This window comes from Balaenoptera physalus (assembly GCF_965194825.1).
Source record: "Balaenoptera physalus genome assembly, chromosome: 7".
Lineage (NCBI taxonomy): Eukaryota > Metazoa > Chordata > Mammalia > Artiodactyla > Balaenopteridae > Balaenoptera > Balaenoptera physalus.
Window position 1 is genome coordinate 23,400,408 of NC_138886.1, and position 25,323 is coordinate 23,425,730.

General features: G+C 41.0%; 1 protein-coding gene across 6 annotated transcripts in view; it reads right to left on the reverse strand.

Moving 5' to 3' along the window:
- PALM2AKAP2 (PALM2 and AKAP2 fusion) overlaps positions 1-25,323 on the reverse strand; it is a 503,536-nt gene that overhangs the window by 114,808 nt on the left and 363,405 nt on the right. For all 6 annotated transcript variants that reach the window (XM_082469108.1, XM_082469107.1, XM_082469112.1 and 3 more), the window contains one exon: positions 22,067-22,152. In XM_082469108.1, coding sequence (XP_082325234.1) covers positions 22,067-22,152 — 86 coding nt within the window. The remainder of the gene's footprint in view (positions 1-22,066; positions 22,153-25,323) is intronic.

Here is a 25,323-nt window from a genome sequence, read left to right on the forward strand (position 1 = left end):
TGACACAGCCTGGTCTGGGACCCACTTGAGGTGGACACAATTATCTTTAGGCAGGGGAAGGAGAGAGCAAGTGAACACAGAGACAGGGATGGCTGTCACATGAGAACACTTGGCTCTTGGACCATGTTTACTCCCGTTCTTGGCCTAGTTTGTGGTTGCCTGCCTTTCCTTCATTTCCTCTCCAGGATCTCCAGCTTCCTGTGCCTGAGTAAGTTCCTTTCCAGCCTGTTCCACATATATTTCCTTTCCCTGCATCCTCACACTTGGCCTCTCCTTTGCCAAATCCTCTAACACAAGGAAATGGTGACCTGATGACATTCACCCCAATGCTTGAGACTCTTTTTTCAAAAGACTTTTAAAAACACTCCAAAGAAACATTCCAAAACCCAAGCAACTTTTGCCCATCTAACTGCTTTCATTTTGTCCCACATTATAGCTAGACTGTACCTTCTCTACATTGACAAAGGGACATTGTGCATCCAGATTGCCCCTTGTAATATACATTTAAAGGGTACCATTATAAAGTGCAAGTCATACAGTGTTCCAGACTAAAATCATCAATGAAATGCAGCAACATGGAAGCTGCTTGTTGGAAAGGATGCAGAAAAAAAGCTACATGTGCAGGGGAAAGGCAGGGTGGGGAAGGGAAAGAGAGCACAGACGACAGAGTCCCCCTGTGAGGGAAGCAAGAGGCACAGATGGCCACGTGGGACCACTGTGGGCCCCACCTTCCTCTTTACAGAGGCCGCAAAGCTAGTGTTAATGACAAGAATGTACTCATGTAATACTTTGGTAATTAACAACAAAGCCCGGAGGCTCAAGTTCTTTGTTTCCTGGCTGAGAATTTTATCTCATTCAACAACTGAAGCATTTAAAAAATCTAGTAAACACTCTGGAGTTCATGCCCTAATGGAGACGCAGCATAGAACAAGGTGCTTTTAAGGCACAGCACCACAAACACAAAGTCTGCTAAATACACTCGGAATGTACAGGAAGGGACACAGCGTGTTCACAGACACGACGATGGGAGCAGTGCCCCCAGTGCGGAAGGCAGTTTCTGTTGAGTAAATCCAGCGAATTTGCTTCTCATTAGCGATCCGTGTTTTATTTTATTTATTTATTTATTTTTGGCTGCACCACGAGGCTTGCGGGACCTTAGTTCCCCTGACCAGGGATGGAACCCGGGGCCTCATCAGTGAAAGCGCCGAGTCCTAACCACTGGACAGCCAGGGAATTCCCAGAGATCTGTGTTTTAAATACAAAACTACCTTTCTTTCTGGTGGTACTTAATTCCTTTTCAGTTTAGGTAGCATGAGAATGATTTTTTAGTTTTTAAAAAATGGGACCATAACATTTTCCCTGTCATGCTCAAGTGTTTTCCTCAGAACTCTTAATTACAGGCTGTTAATTTATGGAAAGAACCATAAGGATTTTCAGTACTATTAGGGGAAACTTGACATTTTAAACTTTAATAATTCTGATCATCGGAGAGGGGTGGCCTTTGCAGTAAGTAGTCTCTGACTTACTGGTCAAGTGTTTTAATATTGTGAACAACCCAACAAGACAATAGGCTTTTTCCTTCTACAATATTGAATATATTAAATTACTTATCCAGGCGTGAAGGTAAGTTCACTGAATATGATGGGGGAATACTCTGAAGGCAGTCTGAGTTTATCTACACAGAGTAAGCTAATTACTTACCTAAGTAACAATGAAGATTATAAAATGTTAAGACCATTTAGATATGGAGAATAATGACGGCTTCTTCTACAGCATATTAAAAGCTTCTGTTGGCGGGCTTCCCTGGTGGCGCAGTGGTTGAGAATCTGCCTGCCAATGCAGGGCACACGGGTTCGAGCCCTGCTCTGGGAAGATCCCACATGCCGCGGAGCAACTGGGCCCGTGAGCCACAACTACTGAGCCTGCGCGTCTGGAGCCTGTGCTCCACAAGAGAGGCCGCGATAGTGAGAGGCCCGCGCACCGCGATGAAGAGTGGCACCTGCTTGCCGCAACTGGAGAAAGCCCTCGCACAGAAATGAAGACCCAACACAGCCATAAATAAATAAATAAATAAAAAATTTTAAAAAAAAGCTTCTGTTGGGAGGGGACCATGACCTATGTAAAATCACTTTAGAAACCATAACAGCTTATGATAAAGTCAACTAAAGCATAAAAACCCACATGATCTGTGAAGAGCCTCCAACTCCTCAAGTAAAGGCCTTTGCCTTCTCTCCTGCTTCTTTTCCTTCTCCCTCTCCTCCTTTCTCTCGTCTTTTTTTTTTAATTGTTTTATTGGCGTATAGTTGATTTACAATGTTGTGTTAGTTTCTGCTGTACAACAAAGTGAATCAGCCACACGTATACATATATCCACTCTCATCTAGACTCCATTCCAACATAGGTCATTACAGAGCACCGAACAGAGTTCCCTGTATACAGTAAGTTCTTATTAGTTATATTTTATATATCGTAATGTGTATATGTCAATCCCAATCTCCCTCCTTTATCTTCTTTTCCCCTTCCTTCCTTCCTTCCTCCCTTCCCTCCCTCCCTGCTTTCCTTCCTCCCTTCCTTCCTAGTTCCTTTTCTATTTAGACCACAGCCTAGTAAATTTTAGGAGCAGGCACTGCAAACTCAAATACCTTCCAAAGCCAGACTATCAGAAATAGTTTGTGACTCCTGTGAAGGACTGCTAATTAATTTATAGACTGACCGAGATAAGATAGGCCAGCACGAAGAGAGAACTGTGTGTTTAGACAGATGGCTGCCACTGCTTCTGTTTTATATCAGGCATTTTCTTAACTTGCTTGGGATGAGTGAGGGCATATCCAAATGTCAGATAAATGAGAATTAGAGCTAGGAGGCACATTACGTCACCTCAGCCACGTTCCTCATTTTACAGTATAGCAAAGTGTCAGTGAAATCCAGGGTCTCTGGAGCTAAAGACCAGGGTTCGAATCCTGGTCTGTCATTTATTAGCTGTGTGATCTTGGGAAAGCTGCTCAGCGTCTCCATCTCTCTGAATCCTCACCTATAAAAGGCAGATCATGAGAACGTCTACCTGCAGTGTCACATCTACAATATGACTGTTGTGAGCGTAAAATGAGACCATCCATGTAAAGCTGTAAGCCCAAGGCCAGCTACAATGTTAGTTGTTATCAGTGAAAGCAACTGAATCCTAGAAGGGGGATGGGACTTACACAGAACCACCAGGCAAAATTGGGCCAAGGTCAGGACTCAGACTCAGGCCTGCTCACTCTTAGGTCAGGGCTAATTTCTTTGCTATAAGCTTGCTTTCTTTGGTATTTTTGTTATTTCTAAAGAAAACAATAAACAACAATTACATGGCACGATGAGTGAAAGCTCTGGTTAATTTGGTTTTAAGGCCAGAGTCATATCTATGACCCACCTCTGGCCAGACAAGTGCAGAAGCACTGGTTACCATCAGTATAGGCAGGATGGTTGTGCTGTCAGTATGGTTACGTGCCCACCATCTCTATCACAATATCCTAGAAATATTTCCCTCTCAGCCTTTTGCCTTGGAGTTTTGCTTTGAGTTCTGTTAAAGTCTCCAGCCCGTTCTCAATATTCTGGAATATTCTGCAGACAGAGGATGCTGCCACAGACCTGCATATCAGAGAGGGGAAGTGAAGCCTTCATGCTGACATGCGTGTGTGCTGTGGTTTGTGGCCACTCTCTGGAGGGGGTCCCTGCCAGGCACTGTATCCAGAGTGGTTGGTTCCCACAAGATGGGGGGACCATCTTACCCCAGGGCAGGGCCCTGCCAGGGAGAAATGAGCCCTCACTGCTCCCCTCCTCTTCCAGCCTTAGCTCTACCTTCTGCTTTCATTTTCTCTGGGTCGGTATCACTCAGTTGGCCCTGGATCCACCAGTTATTTTGCCATTCTAGTCACATTCTGCTCTTTACCTAGAAAGCCCTTCTTACCAGTCAAGGTCTATTTGACTCCCCTGCTTCAAGCCTGCCCCCAAGGCTGCTGTTTCCAGGGGCTCCATCCACAATCTTCTTCCCCCACTGCCATTATCCTGACCCTCCCCTTGACAGAGACACTCTATCTAGGGCAGCCTAGAGTCTTACCTTGGGTTCAGCATCTTCCCTTGAACACCCATCAAACACACATGCTCCAACCCAACTCCTTACTAGCCTCGCCTCACTCATCTGCCCTGTATTTCCTGACTCAAGGGTCCCACAATCCCCGTGGTCACTTGCCCTCTTCCTCACTGTGGTCAAGCTACTGTGACCCCTGTTACTGTCCCCACTGCCCTTTCACATCACAGATCACTCCTCCTTTCCCACCTGGCCTATTCAATGGCCTCTTAGCAGATCTCCCTGCCCTTGGTCTCTCCCCCATCCTGGCCATCTTTCACAATGCATCTGAGTTAGCGTCCCAAACCGGTCTCCAATGACTCCTCTTGCCAAGATGGACATTCCCTGTCAATCACTCATCCACTCAACAGACATTTATTAAGACTCTCCCATGTGTGAGGCCCCATTGTAGGTGCCAGGGATGTGGCAGCGAACAAAGCCAAGTGCTTTCTCTCATCCTCAAGCCCCTGGGCCTGGAGGTGGGATGGGTGTTCTTGCTCGTTACTGCTTCTTCCAGACTTCTGTCCTCCTTTCTCAGTAAAATCCCCCTCCCTCATCACCTGAAGATTTTAGCATCTGTCACTCTCTCCAACATTCTAAGTCTTAATGATTATAACACCCATGTGGATAAGTCTTTGAATATCCTGGCCTCTTAAGTTTTTTAAATTTTTAAAAATAACTATCATTGGGACTTCCCTGGTGGTCCAGTGGTTAAGACTCCAAGCTTCCACTGCCGGGGTCACGGGTTCGATCCCTGGTGGGGGAACTAAGATCCTGCATGCCGCGAGGTGCAGCCAAAAAAAACCATAAATAAATAAATAATAAATTTTAAAAAATAATTATTATTGTCTTCCTACTTCAGCCATCCAGTTCCATGGTCCCATCCTAGACCTTGTAATTACCAATAACCGTGCACCCTTCATAATCTCAGTTTCAAACATCCTATTCGCTAACCACCACTCTTTCCTTTTTTAAAATTAATTAATTAATTTATTTATTTATTTTTGGCTGCATTGGGTCTTCGTTGCTGCGCAGGGGCTTTCTCTAGTTGCGGCGAGCGGGAGCTACTCTTCCTTGCAGTGTGCGGGCTTCTCATTGCGGTGGCTTCTCTTGTTGCGGAGCATGGGATCTAGGCGTGTGGGCTTCAGTAGTTGTGGCTCGCAGGCTTAGTAGTTGTGGTGTACGGGCTTCGTTGCTCTGAGGCATGTGATATCTTCCCAGGCCAGGGCTCAAAACCATGTCCCTTGCATTGGCAGGCGGATTCTTAACCACTGCTCCACCAGGGAAGTCCCACACCCTTTCTACTACTATGCCAACTCCAATAATTCTCCAACTCCATGACCAGGGCTAATCCAATGATTCCATTAAGCATCACCGTTCCTCATCCCTCCTGGTCTCATTCTTTCTGTAGCTTAGATTCCATGGTCCATCCCTTGTGTATGCTCTCAACTCCTTTGTCTGTCTCTCCCTTTGCCATAGTCACCCTGTAATCAGTAACCCCAGATCAATCCAACTCTTTGTCCGTTCCACATCTGCATTCACACACTGACATGATTAGAGAAATACATACAGCCCCCTGGCCAGTTTCACTTTAAATTGATGACTGCTTCCTTTAGGTGGTGCCTGGAGATGCTATTTACATTTCCCCAGTCCATTCATTCCCCTACTCTTGCGATGACTAGGTACACCTTCTCCTTTTCCCTTATATACTTCTTGCTCCACGTCACTCTCATCTGATGTCCTGGCTTCCCATCTCACTAAGAAGAGGCAATGAGAAGATGGCCTTCCCTCTTGTAACTGTGAGCACATGCCCCTGACCCTAGCTAAGGCCATCTCCTCCATTTGCACTGGATCCCATCCCTTCTTACTCCTTCCAGGACATTACTCCCCCAACTGTAACCTCTCCTGCAACATAAATTTTCTCTCACCTCATAAGGTCTACCGTGATCTCTCCCACTTTAAAAACAAACAAACCAGAAAACCAAAAAAAAACTTCTCGCAACCCTACAGCCTTCTGCAGCTACCAACTCAATTTTCTATTCCCCCTTAGATCAAACATATTTAAAAGAGAGAGTTCTACTTATTGTCTCCATTTCCTGCCCCCATCACCCCCATTCTTTCTTTTGTCCTCATTGCCACACCGACAGAGCATTGGTCACAGTCAACATGACCTCTCCAGGCTGCCAAACCCAATGATCATTTCTCAGAACTCATCTTACTCGACCTTGCAGCAGGATTTGACACAGATGTTCGGTCACTCCTTTTTGAACTACTTCTTTCATTTGGCTTCCCAAATACTCCTCTCTCCTGGTTCCTCACGGACCTCACTAGCTATTCTTTCTTGGTCTCCTTTTTTTCCTCATCTTCCAAATCTTTAATATAGGCTGATCCAGGACTAGGGCCTCAACTCCTTCTTTCCTTCTATCCCTCTGTGATCTCATCCTGTCTTGTGGCTATGTACTGATGAGTCCCAGATTTCTATCTCAGCCTGCCCTCTGCCTGGAACTCCAGACTCACACCTGACCTCTCCACTTGGATGACTAGAAGGCATCTTAAACTTAACAAGTGCCCAGAAAATTCTTAATTTCCTCCCCAAATCTGCTCCTCCCACAGTCTTGCCCACCTGATTAAAGACAGACTCCATTCTTCTAGCCACAACCGTGTCACTCCCATCTGACAATATTCTGATTTATTTTTCTCCAAAGCCCTTATCATTGTCTTTCATATAATATACCTGCTTGTTTCTTTGTTTCTTGTCTATCTCCCCTTACTAAAAAGTAACCTACATGCATACAGGATTATAGTCTCTTTAGTTAATTTCTAGATGCCCATAGCTTGGCATAGAGTAGGTGCTAATTAAAATTTTTTGAATAAATGAAAAAAATGTGTTCATGGAGCTTACATCCTAATACAGTGTGAAGAATGGGGAAAGATGAAAAAAACCAGCAAGGGAGAAGAATGCCAGATAATATGAAATAAGATAACAGGATAGAAAATCAAAGGTCAATTGAATTAACCCATGTAGCTATTAGAAATATATTATTGTCAGGAGGTGTTAATTGTTATAAAGAAAAATAAGGCAGGGGAAAGGGATGACATTGATGGCACTGGGGAGTGGGTACTATTTTATACAGTACGGTCAAGAAGAGACTGCTTAATGAGGTGACATTTGAGCAGAGAACTGCAAAAAGGAGTGAGCCATGAGATATTGAAGGGAAAAGCATTTCAGCACAGGAAACAGCAGCTGTGGCAACACTGATCAACCATGTGTAGAGCAGCCAGGAGGCCTTCACAGCTGAGGAGGGGTAGATGAGGGGAGGGTGGCAGTGAGTGAGCTCAGAAAGGAAACAGGCCAGGCCAGGTCATGAGGACCCCACAAGCCTCGATAAGTATTTTGGATTCTTTTTTTCTTGAATAAGATGTGAAGCCACTCATTTATTTTAAGCAGATAAATGACTTAAGTTGTTTTAAAGATCACTGTGGCTGCTACTATATAAGGTCTGTACTACAGGTGGGAAAAGGAGTAGCCAGGAGACCACTTAGAAGCTATTGTTGTAATCCTGGCAAGAGGTGACAATAGCTTAAATTAGGATGGTCATGGTACAGCGGTGATAGTAATGGTGGAATCAGATTCTAGACATAATTGGAAGAAGGAGATGCACCAGGCACATGGCAGGAAGCATCGCACTTAGAAGACATTCAATACCTATTTATCAGATGCATGCGCATATACTTCTTATTCCCATTACAATAAAATGTTCTTTTTAAATTCAAAAAATTCCCATTTGATTATTTTTCTAAGAAATTTCTTTTCAACAAAATACCAACTCACCAAAACAGACTTCTGAAGTACATTGGGTAAAGTAGTTCCTGAACTTTAGGTAAAAATATTGTACTTTTGAAACACTATACAAACTAGATTGTCCCATAAGACGATTTCCAAGAGGAATTTAGTGTTTCATATGCAAGGACCACATTGACCCTTAAATTTCTAACATTTATCATGGGTGAGTTCAACTGGCCTTTCTTTTTTTTCTGCTATTATCTGTAGCATTCTTCTCCCTTTAACTCCTTCATTACAAAAATAGCTCTTTTTAGATACGTCACTTGCACAAAGAATGTGTGGCTTGAAAGTTATTGATTAGGAAAGCAGACTCCTATGCCTTTTCTTTGCTATGGATCTGAACTCCAAGGAAATGGCTGGTTGTGAAGTTAACTGGCTCAGCATCACCTGAGAAAAGGACAAGCATGTGTGGATCACAGGCGAGAGGTGGTCCGGTGTCATGGGTAGGAGGGTGTGCTCTGGGGGCCAAATCCGCATTCCTCCACTGATTCTGGGTGGGACCTTCCACAGGTGACTTTATCTCCCTGTGGCTGAGTTTCAGTTTCCTAGCCTTTAAAATGGAGACAATTACATAGTATCTATACCATGGGTTTGTGGTGAGCACTGGTTGAGTTAATGCTTACAGAGACCAAAGAACCCACCATTTAGATTCTCAGTAGATGGTAGCTTTTTGTTATTATTCATCTATGCTGGTCTGCTGCTCTGTAACAGCCCTGGGGCCAGTCCAAAGAGCCAGATCAGTCTTAGCTCAGAAGGGTTCTTGACTAATGCCTTCTCCTGGGGGATTATAGCTATTTAGCTATTTTCCTATCATTAATTTTTGTTATTGAAGTAGAGTTGATCTATAATGATTCAGGTATATAGCAAAGTGATTCAGTTATATATATATATATATATATATATATATAAAAATCTTTTTAAAAAGTCTTTTCCATTATAGGCTATTATGAGATATTGAGGGCTTCCCTGGTGGCTCAGTGGTTAAGAATCCGCCTGCCAATGCAGGGGACACGGGTTCGAGCCCTGGTCCGGGAAGATCCCACATGCCACAGAGCAGCTAAGCCCGTGCATCACAACTACTGAGCCTGCGCTCTAGAGCCCGCGAGCCACAACTACTGAAGCCCACGCGCCTAGAGCCCGTGCTCCGCAAAGAGAAGACCGCAATGAGAAGCCCACGCACTGCAACGAAGACTAGCCCCTGCTCACTGCAACTAGAGAAAAGCCCGAGTGCGGCAACAAAGACCCAACGCAGCCAAAAATAAAATAAATAAAAAATTTAAAAAGGTATTGAATATAGTTCCCTGTGCTATACAGTAGGTCCTTGTTGTTTATCTATTTTATATACAGTAGTGTGTATCTGTTAATTCCAGATTCCCAATTAATCCCTCCCCCCTTTCCACTTTGGTAACCATAAGTTTGTTTTCTGTGTCTGTGAATTTATTTCTGTTTTGTAAATAAGTTCATTTGTGTTATTTTTTTAGGTTCCACATATAAGCAATATCATATGTCTTTGTCAGTCCTGTCATTAAATTTTAATTAAAATAACTTCTCATTTATTAAAGAAATACTCATTGTATGGAAAGCAATAAACTGTGGGCTGTGGAATATTACAGACCTAGGACTGATTCCTGGCTCCACTCTTACAGATTTTGTGACCTTGGGAAAATCACCTTTACAGAGCATGGAACTCTTAAAGTAAACAAAACAAGGGTCCCTCTTTCACGGTGCAGTTAAGTGAGTGTTAAGTGAAATAACATAGTGTCTTACCCTTAGTGAATGCTGGGAAAAAGAAAGGGAGCGAATGCGGAGGGGAGGAATGAGGAAGGAATGAGGAAGGTAGTAAGGAAGGAAGGGAAGGAGGAAGGAAAAAGAGAAGAAGAGAGGGAAGAAGAGAAGAAACAAGGGTGAGAAAGAAGAAAATAGGAAGGGTGGGTCAAAGACTATTATAGGATAAGAAAGTTTGATAAAATCCATATGGAGGAAAAAGGTTTATTTTAATAAACTGTCAAATACTATGAAAAATGCTTAGAAACAGGATGCATATTTTTATTTGAAAAAGAAAAAGATTCTTTGCCTCTTTTGCAATGCCTTTTCTCTTAAGAGGGATTTTCCTATGTCACTCAATGGGATAAACTTGGAAATTTTTTTCATATTTGGGTTTTCTTCATATTTTCTTTGTAGGAACCAACATATATAAAACACATTAAGAATAATAAAAATAATAATTCTTACTGGATGAATGTTTGTCTATTTCTCAACTTAAGCTTTTCATTTTCAAAATTTCCAAAGGATTTATTGCCATAAATTTGAAAAATCACCCTCAGAATTTGAACGTGTTTAAATATAGTACCCCACAGGTAAGAACATGCAACATAACACTCAATAAGTTTTTTTTTTAACCTAAAAGTTAAGAAATGTTGTATAGGGCTTCCCTGGTGGCGCAGTGGTTGAGAATCTGCCTGCCAATGCAGGGGACACGGGTTCGAGCCCTGGTCTGGGAAGATCCCACATGCCGCGGAGCAACTACGCCCGTGAGCCACAACTACTGAGCCTGTGCGTCTGGAGCCTGTGCTCCGTAACAGGAGAGGCCGCGATAGTGAAAGGTCCGCGCACTGCGATGAAGAGTGGCCCCCACTTGCCGCAACTAGAGAAAGCCCTCGCACAGAAACGAAGACCCAACACAGCCAAAAATAAATAAATAAATAAATAAATTTAAAAAAAAAAGAAATGTTGTATAACAGAAATACACATATCTTAGGAAAAACTAAAAGAAGAAACTGCCCCAAGCTCAGGCATGGTAGGTATAGTGGTCTCCTAATAAATACTGCAGGACATCCGTAGGCTGAATTTCTCCAGATTCAAAGAAAGGTCTATTTATTCACTGTCGGCCCAGCTTCCCTTATTTATTGAAGAGCCAGTCTGTTTTTATCATATTCATGAATCACTGCAGTCGAATGATAATGAAATGTAATCAGAATGTTGATAGGATGTAAACCCAAGGGCAAGCCTGAAAAACAACCAAATCTCTGGGATGAAAATCTAATCTTATCCCACCAGGTAAACTGCAGTTTTGCATTTGAAGAACAAATGCAAACAGAACTACATAAAAGCTCTCTTATTGATCAGGGGCTGTGAGACCTACTTTATCTGTTTGCATAAGAGCATCACCATTTTGTTCTACCAGGGGAAGCAGCAGTTGTTAAGAACAAGGGCTGAAAAAAAAAAAAAAAGATCAAGGGCTGCCTGGTTAGATCTGGGCTCTGAGACTCTGCTGTGTGTTCTTGGACAAGTTACTTAGTGTCTCTGTACCTTTTCTTCTTCTGTAAGTTGGAGACAGTCATGGTACCCATCTCATAGGGTTGTGTAAGAATTAAATAATATAATACCCTAAGCAAGTGGGCAATGCCTGACACATGGAAAGTTCTCAATAAATGTTAGCTATTATTCTCATTCATTTTTCTAAACTGAAATTCACTAGAAAATTCATCATATTAGAGATCAAAACTCAGTCTCTGAGCATATGGAGAATATGATGACTGATCCATTACCTTACCTTCTAGCCCAGATCCCTTTGGGAGAGGGAGTGGGGATTGTGGCTACCGGTACCTTTTTCTTTTTAGAAATATACCTGATAATGTTGAGCTAAAATAAATGTCACATTTCCACTGTCTCATTTCTGAGGAAGAAGCAATTGTTGCAACAGTAATAAGCTCAAGTGACATCAAAACAGCCCAACTCCTGGTGTGTAAATCTCTCAGCACTTTGAAGCCTGTTCTCCTAACCAGTGGAGCAATCACCTTGCCTGAGCACATATTCTCCTTTTATATACAACTTACATGTGTGTCAGATTTTCTCTGTTAACTACTAGTTTTCACTGCTACAGAAAAAAGCAAGGAGGAAGGTCACTGAGGATGGGTAGAAGAAAGACACAGAAAAGGAAGGCACTGATAATTTATGAAGAGGAGTGCTAGATGCTCACTTAAACTATCTTAAGTGCTTGTATAATGAAGCAAGATCTTTCTGCCGATGAATCCAACAGATACTTCCGGAGGATTACGCTAAAGATTTATGAGACCTCTGTCATACCGGACTTGTTTCAGGACAAAGCCTTTTGGAAACAGCCACGTGAATAATCTGTTTTTCAGGAATAACTTGTGACCATTCCAAACCCTCCCAGACATTAAGGATAATTTATTCATAAATAAACTAGATGGGCAAACTCTCGCCTAATGGGAACCAGTTGGCAACCTTTCAAGAGCACCAAAGACCGATGGTTCCCGCTGGTGGGCTCTGCGTTTGGATTGCTTGCCTTAGTTTTATGAGAAGTCAGACTTTGGTAACTGCAAATACGCCCTGCTTCAAAGCTAATTAGATTGGGCAGATCATTCATAAGAAAACAGGCTTATCTGCAAAAGGGCTCTGACATACAGGACAGAGACTATTCTAGAGCTTTGTCATCATTAGTCGCTCCCACCCCTGGAATGCTAGAAATATGCATTGGAGGAAATGCACTGATGTACTCAGGAAATATTTGTGAATGTGTCAGAACTTTTGCTGGGAATATGTAGGCCAGTGTCATCTATTTCAGGAGGTGACCACCCAGAGAGAGGGGAATTTTACTAAGCCATAGACTAGGTAAAAGCACAAGAATATTTCATCAACATTTTAAAATTTGGGATGGTGAAGCTCTCTGCAGGAAATGAAATCACTGATCGATAGCCCAGCTAAAAATGAAAACCCTAGAATAGGCTTCAGAAAAATTATAACATGCCCAGATTGAGGAAAAGTTGTGTTTTTTGTTTTGTTTTGTTTTGTTTTAAGTCAAGAGAAACAAACAAACTGGGGGCAGAATTTCCCATGGTTTCACTTCATAGAGAAACCAGTGAGGTACAGATCTTGGCATGGGTCAGGTTTGGAAGGCTTTATTTCTAGGAAAAAAAAAAAGTGGATCAGGAGAGATCCATTGATAGGTTATTAGTTTATTGTATAAACTGAACGTGTATATCTGTCTGATTTAAAGCTTAATATAATGAACTTAATATAATATACGGTCATCCTGAAATGAATAAAGTCATAGTAAAGAAAGAAATACAAAACCACAAATAATCTCAGACCACAGCAATCAAATGCATTAAGCTGTTTCCTTTACCTCCTTTGCAATACCCCTCCCTGCCTAGGACTGCCAGACTTAGCAAATTAAAATATAGGATGGCCAGTTAAATTTAAATTTTGGTAACAAATAAACAATTTCTTAGTATGTCCCATGCAATATTTGGCACATACTGATACTAAAAAAATTACTTGTTGCTTATCTAAAATTCAAATCTAACTGGGTGTCCAGTGTTTCATCTGGCAAAACTACTTTTGCCCCATCCTAGGAGCTACTCTGCTTTAGCTGATAGTAAAATTAATTTGCATTCATCAACCCCTACGTAGAGAGGTTATAAAGTGTCTTTTCACCTGAGTTCCAACACTCACTCTGAGATCTTGGATAATTCATTTCACTTTGCTGAGCCCCAGTCACCACATCTGTAAAATGGGGTGAATAAGAGTTCCTCCTTTGCAGGGCCATTTTGAGGGCTATATGAAATGGTACATGTAAGGGCTGAGCACAGTACCCAGCTCATAGCAAATGCTCAATCAATATTAGCTATTATTGTCAGCAGGAGGACATGATGAATAAATAAAACAGCAGAGAAGAAGGTACCTGAGATCTTTCATTTGCCAGAATATTCCTTATCTATACATATATAATGAGAGTTATCAATTGTGACTTCATTTATTTGACCTTCACTTTATTTGACACATAGGGAGCAACACATAGGACTAACGATAACCAATACTGAAGCACCATATTATAGTGTACACCAGGGCCTTTCACATCTGATTCCTTGTAATAATACAAAATGCATATTAAAAAAAAATCAAGACAGTGATTCTGCAAGAGAAGGTATGGTGAACATTTAGCCAACAGTTAGTCCTGGAATTCCTCCTACCCCCCACTGTCATCCCCCTTTGAGATCCACCACTCTAAATAGTTTCAAGGACTAAAAAAGTCTGCCATAAAAGAGTTCCTTTGGCAAGGAAGCAAATTTAGAACAATCTTTATGTATGTACCCAATGTAGAAAGGACTTCTGGTCCCAAATGTGTCTTTTTGTCCAGAGCCTCTGCACAAACAATCCTCTATGTCGTCATCGGCAAGTACAAAGGACAACTGGTCAGCACCGCTGGCAACAGGAGGTCCTCAGCAGAACGGCTTTTTAAAGGCAGCTCGCAAAGAAAGCTGTAACCTGTGGCCTCTATTCACCACCGGAAGAGTCTAAATGCTTTTCCCCTTTTGTAACAGAGAACATCTGCCATTCCAGGAGAACGATCCCCCTCCCAGCAGTAAGTTGTACATACTGAGGCAACAACCTCTTTTTATGTGGCTCTCTCGTGTCCTTGGTTAGGAAATGTGCCCCTTTCAAACGGTTTTGCAGCCAGAACCCCCAACTTGCCTAACTGGTACCCATCCTGCTTCTTGCCTAAGCACAACTGAAAAATATTGTACATGTGGTTAAATTAACTAAACAAGGAGGTCATTAGACAGAGGTGGCTCTACTGCCATGGAGACCCCCAACAGCAAACCAAAATTTAAGCTGTTATTGCCTCAAGGTTACAAAATCAAAACACTAAGGAGAAACAATACAAACGGCCAGTGAGGCTTTAAGTTACAGCCAATTGATTACTTGCCTTTCATTGCTTCCACCTTTTCTCTATAAAAGTCTCTCCCCAGCTCCTGTGGGCAGAGTGCTGCTAACCACTTCTGGTTTGGTGCTGCCTAATTTGAATGAGTTTTTGTTCAAATACACTCTTAAAATTCTTAGTATGGCTCAGTTTATCTTTTAACAATGTAAGTAAGTACAAGACTTCTTTCTGCGAAAAAATCCAAGGTGTGTACTAGAATGTTCTGTGCTCCTTTTTGCAAATACTTAGGTTTTAGTCTCTGTATATAAAACAAGAGGGTAAGGTAAAGACAGCATTTGGGACTTAGTTGGTATATTTGATGAAGATGGCAGCCAAATCACATTATTTCAGACCAAGAGATATTTCTTTTAACATGGATCTTTGTACTTTTAACACGGATTGATGTAGTTTTGTACAGTCATTAAATAAACACAATTCAAGAAAACAATGCAGATCCAAACAGGTGCAGTTGGTGGCTCCAGCTGAATAAAGGCAAGACACTTCCAGGATGTCAGCACTGGGCAGTTTACTCCTCAGAAGAAAGGACGCTCTGTGACCAGCAAATTCCTTTAAGATCTAGTATGTAGCAGCTTCCTAGGAACTTTATTTTGGAAATATAAAGTTCTTAAATGCATGTAAAATGACTGCCTTTCTAGCTTGCCCTGTCCAGAGGTTATTAAAATGCTAGGTTGAGGTTTAGCCATCTTACTTGCTTTCTACGCTTAATAGGATATATTTTAAATCCCCTTGAGAAGACAGCTAGATATTATTACATATAAACTGTGACACTGAAGTGGTTGCCAGGAGCTGAAGGGAGGAGGGGAATGGAGAGTTAGTATTTCATGGAGACAGAGTTACAGTTTGGGATAATGAAAAAGTCCTGGAGATGGATGGTGGTAATGGCTGTAGAACAATATAAATGACATAATGCTACTTAAAAATGGTTAAAAGTGTGATTTTTGTTATGTATATTTTACCACAATAAAAAATATAACACTGATAGGTTAATAACAATGATAAAAAAACAAAAAAGCTGAGATGTGAGGGGAAAATAATCAGACAGAAAAGAGAGAGAGAAAGAAAAGAAAGGGAAAGAAATGGAAAGAAAAGAGATTGATGAGACACTCCTACCCCATCCCAGGGCAGTGGTGGGGGGACGGCAGTGATCCTAAAGGGGAAAAGTGAACTGAGCCCCCTTCCCCCATCATCAAGAAGAGGGTCCCTCACTCAGAAAACATTGACTACACATCTGCAGTAAGAGAATAAAAGAACGTACCCTGTACCCTCTTGCACATAAAGGAAACCAAGCCATTGAAAAATTAACTGCATACAAATGACCAATAAACAGATGAAAAGATACTCAGCATCACTAGCCAACAGGGAAACGCACATCTAAAGCACAATGAAATGCCACTAGACACCCACTAGGATGGTTATAATCAAAACACAGACAATAGCAAGCATTGATAAGATGTGGAAAAATCAGAACCCTCATCCACTGCTGCTGGGAGTGTAACACGGTGCAGCTACTTTGGAAAACAATCTGACAGTTCTTCAAACAGTTAAACACAGATTTACCACATGACCCAGCAATTCCACTCCTAGGTTCATATCCACGACAAAAGAAAACATGCATCCACACAAAGACTTGTGCCTGAATATTCGTAACAGAATTATTCAGAATAGCCAAAAAGGGGAAACAACCTAAAAGTCCATCAACTTGTGAATGGACTAGAAAACAAAGCAAAACTCTGGTATATCCATGAAATGAAATACTACTCAGCATTAAAAGAAATGAAATACTAATACAGGCTACAACATGGATGGATCTCAAAAACACCATGCTAAGCAAAAGAAGCCAGACACAAAAGACCACACGTTGTATGATTCCATTTACATTAAATGTCCGTTAACAGGCAAACCTATAGAGACAGAAAGTAGTGCTTGGGATTGGGGGTGAAATGGAGACAAACTAATAGGACATAATAGGGATCTTATTGGGGTGATGAAAATGTTCTTAAACTGGATTATGGTGATGGTTGGTAAATTTACTAGAAATTATTGTACACTTAAATGTGTGAACTTTATATTATATAAATTATGTACCTCAATTATGTTTAGAAAAAAAAGATGGTGAAAAAAAGAACTGTGATTTAGAGGTTCTAACAAGTGAAAAACAAAACACGGAGGAAAGTAGCATAAGAATAGATAAACAGATATATGTATATCTATAGCTATAGCTGATTCACTTTGTTTCAGGGTGATGTAGGGGATGGATTCTCTTGCTGTGATGCAAACATGTAAAATAAAGATTCTATGACAAAAAAAAAGAATAGATAAACAACAGGATCTACTCTATAGCACAGGGAACTATACTCAATATCTTGTAATAACCTATAATGGAAGAGAATCTGAAAAAAACATATAGATATAGATACCCGAATCACTTTGCTGCACACGTGAAACTAACACAACACTGTAAATCAACTACATTTCAAAAAAAACAAAGTAAAAAGAAAAGAAAGCATAAAGAGAGGCACAAGAGACAGACCCTCCGGTGAGAACACAGGGAGTAAGTAGGTTTGAGGAAAGGCCAGTGGTCCCCCTTAACTGCAGTCTAGACAGACCCTGTCTTCATTTCTTCCTTCATGTATTTGTTCATGCAACAACAACTGACAATTGCACATGACAGGCTACACACTCGGTCAGGAGCTGGGATGCAGGTCCTCACAGAGACGACATTCCCGCAGGGGAGACCGGATCTCATGCAAGGACGCTGATGGTTATTTACGTGCCTGGCTCTGCAGGAGAAGCACTAGGGCCTTTGAGAGCACGTGACAATACTGGTCAGAAAGGCCTAATATTTGAGCCAAAGACTTGAGTATAAATAGGGGTTAGCTGGGCTGGGAGAGAGAGGAAGGAAGAGGAAGAGGAAGGAAGCCTTGAATAAAAGCCATGGGGTTTTAAAAGACATAGCACCTGCCTAAGACAATCTCTGTCTAGACTGCAGTTAAGGGGGATCACTGGTCTTTCCTCAAACCTACTTACTCCCTGTGTTCTCACATGAGGGTCTGTCTCTTGTGCCTCTCTCTTATGCTACTTTCTTTTCTTTTTCTTTTTTTTATAAATTTATTTATTTTTGGCTGCGTTGGGTCTTCGTTGCTTTGCGGCGAGCAGGGGCTACTCCTTGTTGCGGTGCGCGGGCTTCTCATTGCGGTGGCTTCTCTTGTGGAGCACAGGCTCTAGGCTCGCAGGCTTCAGTAGTTGTAGCTTGCAGGCTCTAGAGCGCAGGCTCAGTAGTTGTGGCGCACGGGCTTAGTTGCTCTGCAGCGTGTGGGATCTTCCCGGACCAGGGATCGAACCCGTGTCCCCCGCATTGTCAGGTGGATTCTTAACCACTGCACCACCAGGGAAGCCCTGGCTTGCCCTTTTTAAAAGATCATTCTGGTTACAAGTAGGCTGGGTGCAGAAGGCAAAAATAGGTCCAGAGACAGACATGATGGAAGATGGGACTAGAAATGAAATTGCAGTTCTGAGCCTTAGTCGGTGTGCAAAAGAAACGGAACCAAAGGGTTTTGAACAGGGAGTCCCCAAGTCCTTTCTCAGACCAGCTGGACAACCAGAGAGCCAAGGGCAGCGGTAGGGCTCCTGTGGCCATACCCCTTACTGCTTTAATGGTACGCTAGACAACATTTTCCCAAACTGACCCCAAAAATCACCAGCACTTGTTAAAAATGCTAATTCTCAAACCCAGATCTTCTGGATCTGAATTTTGAAAGGAGAAGCCTGGGAAGCTATATTTTTTTAAAATACTGCTGCAGACGATTCTCATGGTCACGCAAGTTTTAGAAAATATTGATCCATACTTTAAAAAAAAATCAATATCTAGACAAGCAGCAAAACAGATTAAAATATAATATAGAAGCTATCCCCAAATATGACTACCCTTTTCTTCTAGTGAATTGTGAGTCAGGCTGAAAAAGGTTAATGGTCCTTTCAAAACAAGAACAGGTAAAAACAACTTGTAAAGGCTGAGCATAGTATAATAAGAAAATAGTGATGGATGTGTGTAATATTGGCTTTCAGCCTCTATGGTATTGGCACTGTAGGTATATAATTCTTGGGTAGATCCGAGCATATTGGTTTCCTAGGGCTACTGTAACAAATTACCACAAACTCGGTGGCTTACAACAAAAAAAACTTATTCTCTCACAATTCTAGAGGCCAGAAATCCAAAATCAAGGTATTGGCAGGGCACTGCTTCCTCTGAAGTCTCTAGGGAAGAACACTTCCTTGCCTCTTCCAGCTTCTGGTGTTCTTTGGCTTGGGCTATATGGAACTCCAACCTCTGCCGCTGTCTCTTCTTGTGGCCTTCATCTCTGTGTTACCTCTTCTTCTGTCTCTTGTAAGGACATGTGTCATTGGACTTAGGTCCTACCTGGTTAATCCAGGATGATCTCACCTCAAGAATCTTAATTACATCTGCAAAGACCTCTTCTCCAAATAAGGTCATAGTCACAGGTACCAGGGTTTAGGACTTGGACGTATGGTTTTGCGGGGAAGGAAAGGATTCACAATTCAACATACTACATAGTGATTTTAAATTGTTGAGCAGGCCTACATGATACTGCTACCTGTATCAGTGTATTTAGAGGGTGTTTTTAACATAAATGCTCTTAGTTCAACATTCCTCAGAATGACAGAAGTTCATTTGTAAATGAATTCATTCATCTGAGTCATGTATATTTTTAGAAGCATGACTCTATCATTTCAAAATAAGACATGGTATTACAAAGCTACATATAGTAGACAAAACCATATTCAGACAACTGACATCACAAAAAAATGTGCCTTTTTCAGAAAGAAAATTTCTAAGCGTGAAGAAAGGTACATCTATCTCAAGAAGAGGAATAGGGAGGAAACCAAAGTATTTTAGTGGTTTCTGCTGATATTTCCCTTAGTAAATGTCAATGAATCAAGTTTTGTTTTGTTTTGTTTTGTTTTTAAAGAATGCCAAGGCAAGGTGGGTATTGATTGGGCTTTTTTTTTTTTTTTTAAAGTATTTGTTTATTTATTTATTTATGACTGTGTTTGGTCTTCGTGGGCTTTTTTTTTTTTTTAAAGTATTTGTTTATTTATTTATTTATGACTGTGTTTGGTCTTCGTTTCTGTGTGAGGGCTTTCTCTAATTGTGGCAAGTGGGGTCCACTCTTCATCGTGGTGCGCAGGCCTCTCACTATCGCGGCCTCTCTTGTTGCGGAGCACAGGCTCCAGACGCGCAGGCTCAGTAATTGTGGCTCACGGGCCCAGCTGCTCCGCGGCACGTGGGATCTTCCCAGACCAGGGCTCGAACCCGTGTCCCCTGCATTGGCAGGCAGATTCTCAACCACTGCGCCACCAGGGAAGCCCTGAACCAAGTTTTATTATAATTAATGTTTTAACAGAATATTTTGTTTTCCCAGGGCAAAAAACAGGAGTAGCTGATATTATAAGGATATATGAAGTAGCTATTAGAAACAGGAGTAGCTGTAGAGGCATGAATATATGATGAGGAATCTGTAGTTAATTTATGAACATCAGGCACTTATAGACACAGAAAAAAATAATACTTTAAGATAGACACAGGGCAGGATGGATACATAAAGCAGTGTGGGGTGGGAAATAGCATGGTACCAAAGGAAAAAAATTGATAATTGCTGCATAATTGGGAAACCTAACAGAAAAGATCTAAACAGAAGCGTTTCCCTAAATTACATCCACCTAGAGGTTTCAAAAATCATTTATTGAGAAGAGACTGGCATTAATAGAGTAACTTAATAATATTTGTAGGAATCTATTGGAGTAGTAAATATATTTGTATTTTGCTTAACTTTTTAAAGTATATAGTGTTCTTTCTTCTGAGTGGGTTCAGTTTTTATGAACTAAAAATCCTCTGTTCTTATAAAACATTCCCAGGTATTCAATAAAAGAAGACAGAAAGAGAGGTTGAGAATGACATCGAAATTGAATAGACCCAAATACAACTTTAGTCAAGGTCCTGGTGCCAAAGAGGACCACACTGATTAAATAGTAACCTTATAAAATGGGACTTAGGCAAAACTTGTTTGTATCAGAATACACCATTTGCTTTTATATAACAAACTCTGCAGGTACACTAGCAACACATCTCAGAAACTAATTCTTAAAATGATGACAGATCGCAAAATAGCACATCAAAATCCATCAAATTCTACTATCAGCATCCACCCCTCTCTATCCAACATGGCCAAAGATTTCTCAAACTTTGCAAGCTTTGCACGAATAGCCAGCAAAACACCAATACATCATTGCAATATATATCATTGTCTTGCAAATTCTGCTAACATAATTACAAGCAAACTTGCAGCACGGGATAATTATTATTTAGATTAGTTGACTCTTTTAACCAATCATGCTACTTTCCCATCTTATAATACATTTCACTGTGGTATGTTTCTTTGCTTTCTCTAACATCTTTAATACAGATAACACAAGTTCAGCCATCACATTACAAAGGAGAGCTTGAATAAATTCATCCTGTATATTCTTCTGTACAACCTCTACTAAAAAACCCAGGAGTGAAATCTCTCTAGTGATATCTCAATATAAAAAAGGACATTACTTTTTGTTTTTCCAAGAAAACTCCATAAGTGGCATTTATTTAAATTCTAATCATTCAAGCAAAAATGTTAGAAAGCCCTCCCACCCCCAGCCTTTGTTAAGTGAAACATAAACAGAATTCCAAGAGAGGAGGACCATTCCTTTGTGTCTATTCCAGTAATATAAGGGAAGTAGTTATGTCTGATATATTTTGCTACAGATTCCTTAATCTAGGCAATGATTACTAATTCATGCATTTAATTTGAACAGTGATAATTAGGTTGATTTCCAGATGACTCATTTTGTAAACCTTTGGCCATTAGCATTCCAGGCAGAGTGGGCCATGTGCTGCCTTCCTGCTGACATCAGTGGAAATCTTGAGTCAAGATCAAAGCTACTTTATGCCTCTCTGACCTTTCTTCACGATGCACAGTGGGGCCTGGGTTTCTCAGCTCAGAATTTTCATATTTGCTTCACTGTCCCCACAGGGTTACCACTTACAGACAATCTACATGTAGATATTCACTGAAGATCCTACAACCGGTCCATTGGAAATCACAAGTCTTGGATTCTAGTTTTCAGGTGGCTTCCTAATCCGGATCCCAAATTTCAGCAAATCTTATTCTGGTTGGCTCACTGAGGCTTCAGTGAATAGAGAGAGAACCCCAGTGGGGTGAGGGGCAGTGCTCATTTTGCCCCCAGAAATCTGCCATACACTCACTTTCCTCTAGAGGTACACTTTGAGAATCACACTAGAGAAAGGATGCCTTACCTTGACAGTCATGTCTGCGCTGGACGTGTCTGTGGCTTTCGAGGTTATCTCATCTCCTGTTAGCAGCACACTCTCCCACCCAACTCCTGAAAAAGAAAAATCAAAATGGTGCCATTTGAGCCAAGTGCGTTCAGCTGGTGTAGAGAGAGAGACTTCACTGTTTCGCAGCTTCCAAGCCCATGTGACTTGAAAGGAAACCAATGATTATCCATCGTTTAACTGCCTGGCAGTTACCAGGAGAGCTTCCTTTCAGAAGTGTGGTCAGTCAACACCTCTTGTTTTTATCTAATCTCCAAGTTTGGAGTCATTATCTAAATCCCGTATTTTATAAATAGTGCTATTCCTAGTCCAGAGTGGAGAAGAGGTTAAAATAAACTCCTCCAGAATCCAGGCCTCATACTGAGGTCTTATTTGGAGCTTAAAGTGACCCCCATAACACAGAAATCTGCACATCTGAATCTAATTCAACATCCAATAGAAATGACCCCAGATTATTCACTGTCCTAGATTCTACACAGCTGCTGGAAATAACTGAGAGTTTACACTCACTTTTAAAATCTATATATATTTCTCCCCAAGTCTTAATGCATGTTAGCTCCTTTTTTCTTAAGCTGTCAGACAGGCTCCAAGTGTGGACATCTGGCAAGATACAAGGTTTTGTTCTCTCCAACCTCAACAAAAGAGATCAGGGGCTGGTGTTTGGAAATACCCATGATCACAATACAGTAAAACTACACTAATTTAGATGCAATTATGTGTGTGAATGGAGGTGGAATGGTCTATAATAGTGAAATGTTTGAAGTAATGACAAGTATATTTTTAAAAAACAATATTGCAAGTAAAGTCATCTTCTTAAAAGCTAAGAAGGTAATACTTAGCAGAGTTTCTCAGGGTCCACTTTAATAAGCAGATACAAATTTTATAATTGGTATAATAACTGCCTACTGGGATATGAGCGCTCAGCTTAAAGTATTGAAAAGATCGTTTCCCTAAACAGACTAAAGCTGTGTAATATTAATTTACATTATTGATTTTCTTGAATAATTTTCTCTAAGGGTAACTTGAGGGCAATATTCATGCCAGACCTGTGTGTATCACCCAATTCCAAATTTCAACTGTCTAGCATTATGTTAAATGAGGACTGGCACATTTTCCTGTTTGCCACATAGTAAATATTTTAGGCTCTGAGGTCCGACCACTTCTGTTGCAGCTTCTCAAGCTGCCATTATAGAGAGAAAGCAGCCAAGATAACATAAAAACAAATGGACATAGCTGGGTTCCAATAAAACTTTATTTACAAAAACAGGTGCTGGGCTGTTTTGGCTCCTGAGACATGTTTTACCAGCCTCTGTGCTAAATCAAGAAACCAGAGATGTGTCCAGGAAAGATTGTGACACTTCAGCATTTTTCTAAGGATCAACTGGATAAATCGGGTGGTGAAACTATAACAATTGTTTGCAATTACATGACACTTTAAATAAACTAATATGAGATTAATTAAATGTTAATACATTAGCACTGGTTGCATTGCCTTGTTTTATATTCTGAATCCTTGAGAGTCTCATTTCACAGGAAATATGCACAATGGATTACTCAAGGTCCATGGGCTATAATTTATTGCAAAGTGCAAATAATTGTCTCTCACTGGGTTGTAAAAATTGGGTCAGAGAAGTTTGATGACTTGCCCTACAATTTCCTCTCAGGGAAGTTGTGGGCTTTGTCTTAAATGCACGTTTCTGGGAAAGAAATCTTTGCTCCCACATGAATAGATTATTTCCCAGACACATTTTGCATTTAACTAAAGCCCCTCCTGGTTTAAGCCACTGTTGGTGCCTGTTTGATCTGGCTGGCAGAGACACACAGATGTTGGGCATGATGGACAAATATATGATATTTAATTATGGAATAATTTGAATTATTGTTCAGCAAATATTCAGCCCCCTTCTCTCCCACTGTGGGAGAAACTGTCTTCCCTGTCCTACTGATGTTTGCTTTGACCAATGGGATTTTAGTGGATATCATGCAAGCAAAGGTTTGAAATGGGTTTGTGTGGTGATGTTTGCCCTCTTGCACTTCTGCTATAGCATGAGAAGGACATGTCCCAGTTGGCCTGCAAGGAAATGAGAGTCATGGGGAGCAGACTTGGACCCAATCCACACCTTGCAGCTAAGCCAAGTGTAGATCAGCCAACCCCTAGCCCAACTGCATATGCATGACAATAAAAGTGACTGAGTTTGGGGATGATTTGTCAAGCAACATTATTGTAACAATAGCTAATAGATGTAATCTATAATGAAAATCATAGATGAAAATCATTTTGGATAAAGTATTTCATTTTTAACTATGCAAATATAATTCCCTGTGTTGCATAAAATTCATTTACAAGTATTAATTCCCATCTCTCTCTATATATTATATCCCACTTTGGGAAGAATCTTTTCTCTGCTATAATCATTCCTTTCATAAGCAATACTATCTTTATGAAAGGATATATAGCCATAAGAAAGAGCTATGAGACATAAATATATATGTATTCTCAGAATTTTAGCCTGCAATCAAGAAACCACTTCAGGGGCTTCCCTGGTGGTGCAGCGGTTGAGAATCCGCCTGCCAACGCAGGGGACATGGGTTTGAGCCCTGGTCTGGGAAGATCCCACATGCCGCGGAGCAACTAAGCCCGTGAGCCACAATTACTGAGCCTGTGCTCCACAACAAGAGAGGCCGCGATAGTGAGAGGCCCGCGCACCGCGATGAAGAGTGGCCCCCGCTCGCCGCAACTAGAGAAAGCCCTCGCACAGAAACGAAGTCCCAACACAGCCAAAAATAAATAAATAAATTTATAAAAAAAAAAAAAAAAACCACTTCAGAATTCATGGCAAGAGTGAGAGAAAATGGATATAACATTTCAACTTAAAAATGTTATTAATCCTGATATTAAGTTGTGAGGACAGAAAAATGTTATTTTAAAAGAGAGAAGCAAAATTCCTTCCAGGTAGAAAGCTGTTTTTGGAGAACAAAGCAACTTTACGAGCCATTTGAGTATGAAAACGTGGAAGGAAAAGAAAAATGGAACAGGTCCATTTAGAAGAAGGAGAGTAGCTGAAAAATGCTGGAACAAGAGTTGGCAGTAAGAAATTCCCAGGGGGTGATAAAAAGGACTTTTGAGAACAGTGATGTTTTAAAAATCAATCTTAAATTATTCATCGTGCTGTGTCAGGATGTAATTCTCCCCTTACTCTCATACCTTCAGAGAAGAT